Below are 12,701 nucleotides of genomic sequence, written 5' to 3'. Positions count from 1 at the left end.
GTACACCACTGACACATCGATGGACATTTTCAAAGCATCTCATCTCTGGCTGAGATCGAGTGTTTATTTTCTCTTGCTATTTCCTCCTTGGACACTAGTGTTATTCTGAGTCAAGTGCAGCTCAACAGCTTCACTGGGTGGCTGCGGTCGTTGCAGCTAGCGACATGCCAAGTTCCCCCCTTCCTGACACACAACCTTGAGCCGCTGTTCGCGACACCGAAGCGGTCGGAACCGCAGCCCACTTTTAGCCCCCATGACACCGGGAGTAGTGTTACTGGACCTGAAATACCGAGGTGATAAGAGGCATTCGCTTGACGTACGTATGCTAATGACATAGCATGCTGTGTTCTCCTGGAGCGGGACGAGGTCCTCGTCTGTGATATTGAGGAAATGGCTGAATTAAGATGCCGAGGAACAAACCCAATGGCAGGGGGAGAAGAAGACGAAGAGCCGCCGACGGAGCTCAACTCTCCAACTGCACGTAAGTTAGGCTATGCTAACATGCTATCTTCACTACCAATGCTGATAGTCAACGTTGTACCCTGAACTTGGTGTAAATGAGTCCTTTCCATGCCGTGATAACTACAAGTTTATCTTAAAGGCCCACTATGCAACTTTTTTAGCCAAAATTACATTAAGTATGCAGGTTGAGAGTTATGCTGATGGTTCTGCATCCATTTCTGGGTTGATTGGTGGGTGTGTCATTTCCCCATGTCGCCTCTCCAGTGAAAAAGCGCATATGCAACTTGATCTGTTCGGACCGACACAATCCGGATGTGACGCAGCGGAAGTATCCTCGAAAATGTAGTCAGATTGTAGTTTCGAAAATGCTTTACGGCACAGACACACACCCAAACATGGCACCGGCTAGATATAAACAGCCAGTTGCGAGGCAATTGTTGTCCGAGGTAGGAAACCCAAACGCCGCCGTGTTTGGGTGCATGATAGAGTTTAGATCGGGTTAGATTAAATAATCTCGGATATAAATAACGATCTCATCTCATCGTCATCCGTTTATCCGGGGTCGGGTCGCGGGGGGAGCAGCTCAAGCAGGGGGCTCCAGACTTCCCTTTCCCGGGCCACATTGACCAGCTCTGACGGGGGGATCCCGAGGCGTTCCCAGGCCAGTGTTGAGATATAATCTCTCCACCTAGTCCTGGGTCTTCCCCGAGGTCTCCTCCCCAATGGACGTGCCTGAAACACCTCCAAAGGGAGGCGCCCAGTAGGCATCCTTGCCAGATGCCCGAACCACCTCAGCTGACTCCTTTCTAAGTAAAGGAGCAGCGGCCGAGTTCCTCACGGATTACTGAGCTTCTCACCCTATCCCGAGACGCCAGCCACCCTTCTGAGAAAACTCATCTCGGCCGCTTTTACCCGCGATCTCGTCCTTTCGGTCATCACCCAACCCTCATGACCATAGGTGAGGATAGGAACGAAGATCGACCGGTAGATCGAGAGCTTTGCCTTGCGGCTCAGCTCTCTTTTCGTAACAACGGTGCGGTAAAGCGAACGCAATACCGCCCCCGCTGCTCTGATTCTCCGGCCAATCTCACGCTCCATAGTACCCTCACTCGCGAACAAGACCCCGAGGTACTTGAACTCCTTCACTTGGGCTAAGGACTCATAAATAACGATAATCGGGTTAAATAACTTCACATGGTGTGTCTGGTGTGTTTCCAGCATTCGTAGTGTTGATCAGCTGAGAAATAGTCCGCCAAGACGTTGAGGTTGCTTAGCAGCCAGAGACTCTGTCCATGCAAGTGAACGGAGCGTTCACTCTTCGTCATAACTATCAAACCAAACATCCTTCACATTCACCGAGCTAACATTCTGAAAGTAAAATGCACATTTCTCGCTAAAAATGTTTCCATAAACGCATTTAATGGCGTAACTATGTTACTATTTCCACCCAGAAAAAAGAAAGATGTCGGCCGTATGCTTCTGTGCAAAGGTCACTACTATGGTCACTACAGTAACGAATTGCTTTACGGCACAGACCCACAAACACGGAACCGGCTCGATATAAACACAAGTAACTAATGGATTGTTATATTCATCATAGATCAGCCGACTAAAAAGAGACAGAGAAACCCAATGTCGGAGGAACAGAAGGAGAGAAAAGGGAGACAGACCGACAGAGCGGCCAGACACGAGTAAACGTTGGGCAAGCTTTTCAGGAATAGCGTGAACTGAAAGAAAAAGAAGACTGCAAATCAGACGCCGACTCGGCCGTGTTGCTTTTGAAATTGAAAGTACCCTTGGGTGAACTTTGTCTGCGTAATATTCTTGATTCTGATAGTCTCTGTACACATGTGTTTGCTCAACCATTTTTTTGAGCCCTGTAAAAATTGTTTTCTCGACCGTTTTGTTGTGAGCACTGTTTGTTTCTAGCTTGCTTGGTTGCAACCATATAAACACCTTTGTTTCCATGGGTGTTTTGCTGTTCGTCTGTCTCGTCCCCCAGATACAGACTGAATCCCCGAATCCAGGTTCTTGTTTATTTCGATTATTATGTTGGCCAAACCTCTTACACTGATTGTTCTGTTCAACCTAAGATAAAATAATTATAACCTAGGGTATAAATTCTCCCCGTCAACTATAAAAAATGATGGATTTATGTTTATTGCAATGCAAATACACCATTTTAAAAATGTATAACCTTGCCTACACTTTATGAACATCGGACATTCGGACATGGCTCCGCGCATTCGCCGGCTTCTTTGAAAACAAATGCACATGGCTCGCGTAGAAGAGCATGGGGAAGGGACGTCAACGAGTTGTTACGACAGTGTTGTGAAATATCTACTACGAAGCTTTAGGGGGCGCTGTGTAGAGAAATGTGCGTGCCAAAACCAAGAAAACGGCGAAGACATGCCCGAAGTTGCATAGTGGGCCTTATCTTAACAAGTTAGTTTTTATTAACAGTTGTGGATGAGTGCTCGACGGAGAGCAACCAAGAGGAAGAGAAAGGCGGCGAGGAGGTGACCGAAGAGGGCAAGAAGGAGCCCAGCGGAGAGGAGGCAGATGCTGCGCAGGAGAATGGCGTTACCGACGAAAAGTCCTCCGATAAAAAGTGTAACAGCAGCTCAAAGTGTAAGTATGTAAACACAAATACTGCCAATTAGTATTGTTGAACGGCTTAGAGCGGGTTTATTTGTAAACGGAAGGTTGCTAGTTCACTCCCCCGGGTCATCTGGGTGTCCCTGAGCAAGACACCTCACCCTAAATGATCCCGATGACCGGGCTATCACCTTGCACGGTTGACCCCACCGTCGGTGTCTGAATGTGTTAAAACGTCTGCTTTAATGCCATAAATGCAAAATTTAAATAAATCTAAATATTATCAGTAGTGTCTCTCCTGTCAGATTGGGTGTCTGCACACATACACGGTAATAACTAGTTTACTGATACTTTAGTCGTAGCTAGTAAGCAGTCGTTCATCCAATGTCACTATATTGATTCTCACTATTGGCTCCCAAAAAAATACCCTGATCCATGTCAACATTTTTGTTACCAACAATCGTTCCAGGTCTCTCGCACACATCTCCATAGATCCAAACAGACGTCGTCTAACATGTTTATTAACGGTTGTCTCTCTCCAACCAGCGGGCACTCTGCAGCGGGCCGTGAAGCTGTTTTTTGGGTGCTTGGCGGCGGTCGCGTGTGGCGCGGTCTACACGGGCTACCTGTCCACCTACCATGACAGGAAGTTCTGGTTTTCAAACCGCCAGGTGAGCGTGACGTGATGTGTGTTCAGGTGATAGCATTCAGTTACACTTCCTCCTGGTCGATCGTTTGAACAATTGTTAAAAAAATTGGATGCAATTTTCATTGTGTTGTATCCTAGGAGCTGGAACGAGAGATCTCATTGCAGGGAGGCAGTGGCTTCTACTATTACTACTTCAAACACATGCTGTCCGCACCTTCTTTTGAAATGGGTGAATGTTGTTTTATCAGAATTGAATGTCACCTCACCTCCATATCCACATGAAGTCCTTTTACTCAAACCTTTATTCCTGTGTGTTTACGTGTGGTCTTCCAGGCGTCTTGGAGCTTACAGTGGATAACAGAACCATCTCTGGGGAGACCATCAATGCCGTGGAGCGCTTGTCTCTTTACCCAGAAATCATCACTGCATTCGTGTACAGAGTCACAGAAAGCCAGGTGAGTCAGGGTCTAATGGGATTCTTTTGTTACGTAAAAATCTGGATCTGGTGTTTATTTTTGGAGGGCTGGGGGATCTACATGTCACGACATACCCGCACCAAAAGGGGAATCACATTCCCTTACTCTTGAGTAGGGATGTCCGATATTGGCTTTTTTGCCGATATCCGACATGCGATATTGTCCAACTCTAAATTTTCGATTCCGATATCAGCCGATACCGATGTCGATATTTGGGTTATTTTTCCTCAAACCTAATTTAGGTAACATTACATATCTCCTGTTGTGGAATTAACACAACATGCTTAATGTTATGGTGATGCCCCACTGGATGCATTCTTGAATGCAACAAGGCTTTCCAAATGTTAACATTGTCTGTGCAAAATAAGAAAAATACTTCAACTTAATTTAAGGGAAAAGTGCCATGTTTATTTTTATTTTTTTAATGGTCTCAGGCAACAGTTTGGATTACACTCTCCCTGAGATAATCTTGACAATGCCCACAACAAATAGGGCAAACCACAAATGATAAAACATTGTACCTGAACAACTATGTGCAACATAGCAGTATGTTTCTTTAACTAAAACTCAATAACCTTAATTGAATAAATGCACAAATATGAGTCAATTACAATGTGCACTGTACTGCACAATTTTGAAAACATTTATTTGAGCTATAAATAAAAAAAAATAATAATAAAAAAAAAGAAAATCGTTTTTAAGGCAAAAAAAATCCGATACCGATATTGACAGATATTACATTTTTATGCTAATATCGGGCCGATAATATCGGTGGGCCGATAATATCGGACATCTCTACTCTTGAGTCATACATCATTAACTTGCGGTCTGTCTATCGGTATTTCTCCTTTTCTCTAAATCTCTTTCCTTCTCTCACTCTCTCACTCACCCACTCACATTACTAATAATGGAACCATATCTTCCAGTTGCTTCCTAAGGGCATTAAAATAACAGCAACCCCCTGTTCACTCTCTCCCCCACCCCCCCTGATCTCAGGACTTCATGGACCCCATCTGCTTCTACATCGGGGCGGTGTTCTGTCTTCAGGCGCTCTACGTCACCGCCCTGTTCGTCACCAGCTGGGTGATGAGTGGCACCTGGGTGGCGGGCATGCTGGCCGTGGCCTGGTTCGTCATCAACAAGTGAGCGCTGAGACCAACTGCCAAAAAGGCACACATCCGTTTCCGCTTTTACCTTCGCAGCAGGAAACATCGATTAACCTAGACATTAGTTTCATTTGAAAACTCGCACAGGTGGTAAAGTTGAATCGTTTTTTTTTTATCTTTTCAAACGTTTCAAGATAAAAATAATAATTGAGAGGATGGATCTCTTTGTGGTGTGCAGGTCGGATACGACCCAGCTGGACCAAGCCATCCCACTGCGGGAGAACTGGGCGCTGCCGTACTTCTCCTGGCAGGTGGCCGCCCTCACCGGCTTCCTCAGCAACAGTGTTGGCCCCTCCCAAGAGGTGAGGCTCCTCCCCTGGGAACCTTTGACCTCAGTAACATACGGTATCAGCCAATCGTTTGTCTCACTGATATGTGACACGTGTAGTCCCATGTCTTCTCCTTGAATTTGGATTACATGGGTAAACTAAGACCATGATGGTGTGATATACAGGATTGGCTTGATCCACTTACTTTCTACGCGTTTTTATGTCAAGCTCTGGTCCCCACCGTCCTACATTCAGGCTTAATCCTTTAGCAGACGCTATTACCCAACGCGACACAAAGGAAACATTCAAATAATCAACCTTTGAGTCCCTGCACACCCAGAACAAAGGGGGGCCTTCTTTAGTAAAAGCAAGGTTAGTCGATTCATAAAAATGATAATTTTATCAGAGCTAGTCAAGTGCACAACTAGGAGCCTCTGTATCCGAGGTGCGTCACAACAGGACGCGTCTTTTAACCGCAACACGAGCGCTTCACACAACAGAGGTCACAGCTGCTCTCATTGAGCCGAGCAGACGAGACGGGAGATGACGAGATGTTCTGCTAACAGGAACCCCCCCCCCCTGTGTGCCCGTGTCCTCGTAGTTGTTCTGCCACCTGACTGTGAGCGCCACCACCTTCTCCTTCCTGCTGCTGTGGGAGCACAGCCACTACGTTCTCTTCGTCCAGGCCCTGTGCCTCCTGCTGCTGGACGCCTTTGACCTGGTGCCCACGCGCAAGGTGTGTGTGTGTGTGTGTGTGTGTGTGTGTGTGTGTGTGTGTGTGTGTGTGTGTGTGTGTGTGTGTGTGTGTGTGTGTGTGTGTGTGTGTGTGTGTGTGTGTGTGTGTGTGTGTGTGTGGAAGATAGTGAGTGATTGGAGTCCGGAATGAGGAAGGGCATAAACAAACCAGTTGTTGGGGTGATATCTCAACCACAATTGTTTTTAATATATATCTTAACAAGAGTCTGCTAAATATCTAACTCTAATTAAATAAAAGTTCTTTACACTGCATAACACGTATAACTGTACAATATTTGATTGATCAAGATGTATCTCACGTTAGCTGGATTAGTTAATTGTGGATGCTTCCCTCGAAGTTGCCCGTTAATGTTTTATAGATCGATGCATACATTGTGTATGACCTTATTAGGCATGTCATAGCCCTCACACTTCTCTCTGGCCGTGGTACCCTGTAGGTGGTGGACGTCCACCGGGTGTACCTGAGCTCTCTGGCCCTGGTCTACGTCATCCGCTTCCAGAGTCCCAGCCTCCTGGGCTGCCCCCTGCTCTGCCTGCTGATTGGCTCCCTACTGGCCAGGTACTTCCAGGTAGAGTTAGCTGCTCTCTCACATCTAGAATAGGGACGTTTTCCTAGTTTTCCTGTCTGGGAGTTATTGAAGTATATTTGATCTGATGATGGAGGGTAAACTGGGCTTTTAAAACTTATGAGGAAGTAAATAGTTTGATTGTGAGGTGTTTTAAATAATTGCTATTTTTAGTAATTTTTGAAAAAGATATACTATGGAGCGCTCTCACATCCTCTCCTCTCCTATCCCCTCCTCTCCTATCCTCTCCTCTCCTATCCCCTCCTCTCCTCTCTCTGCTCTCTGCTCGTCAGGGATTTAAGCAGCGGCTCTCAGATTTCTGCAGTGGTGCATCGCCGCGGCTGCGGTGTCAATAGCACAGTGGCACTGAATATACTTTTTGTTCTGTAATTTCAGCAAAACTTGAAGGTTGGTCCGATCTTTGCCCGACTGCTGAAGCTGTTCTTCCATTTCTACCTGGTGTTCACCACAGGAATCACCTTCAGCTACCTGGTCAAGGTGAGTCTGGGGTGGCTGCCCTGTGGTGGACATGGTGACAGCCATAGGGGACCAGCAAGGGGACTTTGGAGCGCGAAACACTAGAGAGGACTGTACAATTAAAGAGGGGATGTTACAAGAAATGAGGGTTGAGGTTAATCCTTAAAACCTTTCAAAAACACTTTTTAGAATTTCTCCTTTTTTTTTCTGAAATTCCCCTACTTGTAGAATCTCAAATGCACACAAACTGACTTCATAATGTATAGATCACTTTGGATAAAAACATCTGCTACATAACTTAATGGTAGTAAACCGTCATAGTGAGAATAATTTGATGTTGTTATTTATGTATTTCATTTTCACAGAAACTCCTTCCAACCGGTGACAGTGACTTCTTCTTGAAGTTCTTAGAAGTGAAGTTTGGCTTCAACAGAACTACGTGAGTATAACAGGATTTATACTTCACAGCTGCAAAATTCCGAATATAAAATTATTTAAATCTATGTAGCCTTATGTGTCGCTTCAATGGCCTATTTGGCTTAAAAGATGTCCGTAAACAGTTAATTGTTACAGATACTTTTTTTTAGAATACTTACGTTATTACTTAATACTACTAATTGTACTTGCATTTAAAGGACATATCTGCAATAATGTGTATATTTTGAAGTAGTATTTATATAAAAAAATATATTATTAGTATTACACATTATCTTTGGAAGGCCAGCTTTTAATTTAAAGCTTAACAAGCCAACTTCTTATCCATGTTTTTTGATTTGCTATCTATATCGATCCCCTGCAGGGACTTTGTGACCAACTTCCTGCTGTGCCAAGATGGCTTCCAGTCGCCGAGCCAGGAGCTGTTCCTGCGGCTGACCCAGGCCTCGGTGCTGCCCTTCTACCTGCTGGTGTTGTCCGTGTGCCTGATATCCACCCTGCAGACCGTCTACGCCAGGCTGAGGTAGCTCACACAGCTACACGTGCACTTAAAAGCTTTCGTTATCGATCGTTTAGCTTCAAAGGTTAATTAAGCATGGCTAACGATACTAAGGTTTGCTAATGCACGGCCATTTAGAACCCATTCAATTTGTATTGCGAGTGGGCGTGGTTCAGAATCACAACAAAGGAAAACCACCTCGCTCTTGCACTCGCTCTCTATACTATGCTCTCTCTTTACTTCCTGCTTTACAGGGGACAGCCAATGAAGACCAACCTCAGGCTGGAGGACGGACGAATAGGAGAGCAGCCTGAAGTGGCCTACCACGTGATCCACACAGTGTTGTTTGGAGGGTTGGCCATGGTGTCTGAGGGGTACGTCTCTCTCTACTATTCAACTGGCCATGGAAAATTAACCCTTTCCATTGCCAAAGCACAAATAAAGTCTTCACATTTTTAGTCCAGACATTATTTTACAATATCATGTACATGTACAACTAAAATCCAGAGTTATAAAGCACAATCGTCGGTAAAATCCCATAGAATGAAGAGTGTCAACCTTTTGTATTGCAGTTAGCTAACTAGGTATCAGCTCGGCAGTTCTCTATCTAGGGATTAGTTAAAGCTCTCCCCTCGCGGCCTCCCTCTCGCCCCAGGTTGAAGTACCTGTGGACGCCTCACGTCTGCATGCTGACAGCGTTCGGTGTGTGCTCCCCTGACCTCTGGATGACCGTGTTCAGGTGGCTCAGGCTCCGCTCCATACACCCCGTAGTGCTGGTAAGACTCCCGCCCTGTCACAATGAGGTCTTGCACGATCCCCTGTTGAGTCCCAGCCCTTGTCTCATGATTTGATCATTTATGTATTCTCTTCGCTCTCTCCAGGCCTTGATCTTAAGCACAGCCGTTCCCACCATCATCGGTTTCAGTCTGTGGAGAGAGGTGAGCTTCCTTGCCCTACAGCACGTGCACCGTGTGAGTGGTGTTAGTGCTACTGTCTCACCCTCTCCTCTGATCCTCTTATCTGCCCTGGGCGGCGGCAGTACTTCCCCCGGGTGCTGGGAGAGCTGTCTGAGCTGCAGGAGATCTACGACACGGACACAGTGGAGCTGGTCACCTGGATCAGGTGAGACTTCCCGTTGTGTGGTGCCTACTCTGTCCCATCGACTGACGGTGAGGGATTCAGACTCACACACACACGCACCCTAACACACTTACTGACCCGCTCACTCTCTCACTCTTTGTCCCCCCCCCCGTCCCCCCGTGGTCCCCGCCCGCAGGTCCCAGGCCCCCCCGGGGACGGTGTTCGGGGGCAGTCCCCAGGTGATGGGGGTGGTGAAGCTGTGCACAGGGCTGGCCGTCACCAGCCTCCCGCTCTACTTCGACATCCGCCTGCTCAGGAGGAGCGAGGACGTGAGTGCCCACCTCTGACCCCTGACCCCTGACCCTGCATCTGACGGTTCAGAATGAACACCTCCCACCAGCCAATGACGGGAGGGTTTGATCCTCTGGCAGGGAAAGAAATATCCAGGGTTACATGTTCAAACAGGTGCTTGGCCTGTTGATTTTTCCACTTAGGCAGTTATAATGTATCAAATATAATATAACATAAAAAATATATGATAAACATTTACATTTGTGATTGATTTAACAGTACACTTAGTCGTCTGGGTCCACAAAATGGGTTAGGTGCGTTCAAACGCGAGATTCCCTGTCTCACGCCACGTCTATGAATGTTGATAAAGAAAAGAAGTTGACAAAAACCTGGTCTCCTTCTACGGTGTCAGCTTGAGCGTATTCGTCAAGTTTCCGCTCTGCTGCTCGTATCTGTTCGGCCATGAATCCTTAGTCCCTTGCCCGTTTTATAGGCCATTTTTTCAGAATTCGGCACTCTTACCGTATTACACTCACCTTTGAACCAAAAGAAGCGGTTATGTTCCCTCGTTTCCCACGAGAGTTGATCTGTGTTTCTCTGGGGCTCCACCAGACCTGCCAGGTGTACGCCAGGAGGTCAGCGGAGGACGTGTACAAGATCCTGACCTCCCAGAAGACCAACTACGTGATCCTGGAGGACTCCCTCTGCAACGAGTACACCCACAAGCCCGCCTGCCGCATGAAAGACCTGCTGGACATCTCCAACGGACACGTGAGTCCAGGGACACCCACTCGCCCCCCTCATTCATTTACTCACTCACTTGCGCATTCATTCATTCAGTCACTGATTAATTCACTCACTGACTCACTCTTTTAGGCACACGTTCATTCATTCATTTGTTTAGTCGCTCATTATTTCAGCCAATCACTCACTCGCTCATATCTGGGGTCAAAAGTATCTTTGTGCCATTGGCCCAAACTAGATATCAGCATCCCTAACTTTTAGTTTCTTAGCCCGATAAAGCCATCTGTTTTTGTTTTACCTATGTCTTTTTATCATGTTAATGTTATTTTTAACACAATTTGAAATGTGTTTGAATAATAAAGAGTATTATTATTATTATTTGCTCTATGAACCAATTAATCAATCAATCTTAAAGCGCTTCCAACAAGCCTTGACAACGAGAATCCAACCGAGATGAATGTGTATTTGATGTGCTCTTTGTTCTTCCCTCTCCCCGCCGCTCGCTGACCAGGTGGTGTATGACCGGGGAGAGATCTACTCCTTCTCCAAGCACGGGCGCTTCTGCAGCGAGATCAAGCTCAACTACTCCCCTTACACCAACTACTTCACCCGCGTGTTCTGGAACCGCGCCTACCACATCTACCGGGTCAACGCCGTCATCTCCTTCCAGTACTGACCCCCCCCCACCACCGCCACCTCCCCCTCCTCCCCCAAAACACTTTCTCTGTGGCGCTTCACTCCCCGTGTGAAAGGTCCAGCTTGATGCCCTTCTTTCATCTGGAGATCAACGATGATGATGATGATGATGATGTCACTGAAGCACAGATTAACACGATGGATTTTAAATAAAGAGCTCTCCGCCCACAGCCCACCAGAACAGATATATGGTTCTGAAGTTCTCCTTAAACGCTTCTTCGCCACTCAAATAAACTCCACGTCTGGGTTTTAAGAGTATGGGAGGGCCGATTTTACCGAGCGTCCAGTGACTTGCTTGCCTGGGGGAAATCAATCAGTATACAAAGTTTTATTCACCCTCTTGGCGTTATTTATTCGTTGTCAACTGTAGGTGTACCAATGAATCCTGTGTCTGTTTTTAACTTTCGGCCGCTCTTGTCTTTACATTCCTGTGAAACGTGTTATGATGATGTGGGGCTACGAGGTATCCATGCAAGGTTAAAGGGTCTCTGCCCACTCAGCTCTCTGATTAATCATCCTCATGCTCAGATTCTCATTGTTACTCCAAAATGTGCTCTTGGTTTTGGTTATGTTATTGTTATCTTTTTACAGTGTCTTTCTAAAGGCCTTGTTTCTGTTTGTCTTTTGCCTGGACTGGGCTGTGGTCAGTAGGGAGAAGGGGAGGCAGTTTTGGGAGGGATGTACCGTTGGGAAAACACTGGAAATGTCACCGATTATTTAAAGACCCTTTAATTCAGATTCTGTAATGTGAATAAAGAGGTTTTTAAAAGGGTTTGGTTTGGTCCAAACCATTGCATTTCTGTGCAAGGCTGACGTCCTTGCAGAGAAATGTCCTTGGACGGACAGAGAAGATGTCTGCTAACTTTCTGATTTGTGTGAAGCCATGTTCTTGTCAGAAGTCTAGGGGCCATGGTCGTCAAGTGTCCAACTGCCACCGTTTCCTGCCTATTGCCTGTTCAGCTTAATGTGAGAACGATGATGTCTACGAATGTGTGTTTCTGTGTTGTTACTGCTTTTGAGCTAGCTTTTAAAGGATGCGGAACACATCGTAATGTCTGGTCTCGGTACAGGTACTAAGATCAGAACTTAAGTTCTGGTTTTCAGCTAGATGCCATTTTTTTGGATCATGACATAGATTCTCAATCAAAACCTCAACATCATTTTTAATGCGTTTTTATTTTTGGATAAGTTTTCGTTTTAATGTAACTTTTATTCAGCACCTGCCAAGACATGTTTCAGACAATACTGTACAAGAAATAAAAAGTACATTTAATAAAAAAAAATCTAAACTGACAGTGCCATAACTATTGACGTTTGCATAGAAGATGTCCTGTTGGGTGTGAACCAAAAAGTGATTCGATGCAGGCCTCGTGTATGAGTTGATAAACAAAAATGTGTTGAGATTCTCGTATACTGTCTACCTTGGTTTTCTGAATGTAGCCTACTATGCAAATAAACCAATTAAATTAATATTTGATTGATCCTATATCCAAAATAAACTATTGTGAAGGGGTGATGTGCAGTGAATTAAATGTGA

The 12,701-nt window shown here is 45.8% G+C and overlaps 1 protein-coding gene across 1 annotated transcript; it reads left to right on the top strand.

Moving 5' to 3' along the window:
• Positions 1 to 77: 77 nt before the first annotated feature.
• On the top strand, positions 78 to 12,634 carry LOC115536161 (probable C-mannosyltransferase DPY19L4). The gene is made up of 19 exons (XM_030347867.1): positions 78 to 481; positions 2,926 to 3,093; positions 3,607 to 3,731; positions 3,848 to 3,938; positions 4,043 to 4,164; positions 5,182 to 5,327; positions 5,530 to 5,653; positions 6,222 to 6,356; positions 6,814 to 6,945; positions 7,339 to 7,440; positions 7,785 to 7,858; positions 8,219 to 8,377; positions 8,608 to 8,727; positions 9,009 to 9,129; positions 9,235 to 9,291; positions 9,393 to 9,475; positions 9,630 to 9,762; positions 10,337 to 10,495; positions 10,980 to 12,634. Exons 1-19 carry the CDS (start codon positions 391 to 393, stop codon positions 11,142 to 11,144), a joined length of 2,307 nt encoding a protein of 768 aa, XP_030203727.1. The 5' UTR covers positions 78 to 390; the 3' UTR covers positions 11,145 to 12,634.
• Positions 12,635 to 12,701: the final 67 nt, after the last annotated feature.

This window comes from Gadus morhua, chromosome 22, assembly GCF_902167405.1.
Source record: "Gadus morhua chromosome 22, gadMor3.0, whole genome shotgun sequence".
In the NCBI taxonomy this organism is placed as follows: domain Eukaryota; kingdom Metazoa; phylum Chordata; class Actinopteri; order Gadiformes; family Gadidae; genus Gadus; species Gadus morhua.
Note: the sequence above shows the minus strand (reverse complement) of the source record. Positions and strands in the feature narration are given on the sequence as shown.

Coding starts and splice junctions, on each gene's coding strand:
- LOC115536161 (XM_030347867.1), top strand. CDS start 391: ATGGCTGAATTAAGATGCCGAGGAACAAACCCAATGGCAGGGGGAGAA. Junction 3,939..4,042: donor CGCACCTTCTTTTGAAATGG/GTGAATGTTGTT, acceptor GTGGTCTTCCAG/GCGTCTTGGAGCTTACAGTG. Junction 4,165..5,181: donor ACAGAGTCACAGAAAGCCAG/GTGAGTCAGGGT, acceptor CCCTGATCTCAG/GACTTCATGGACCCCATCTG.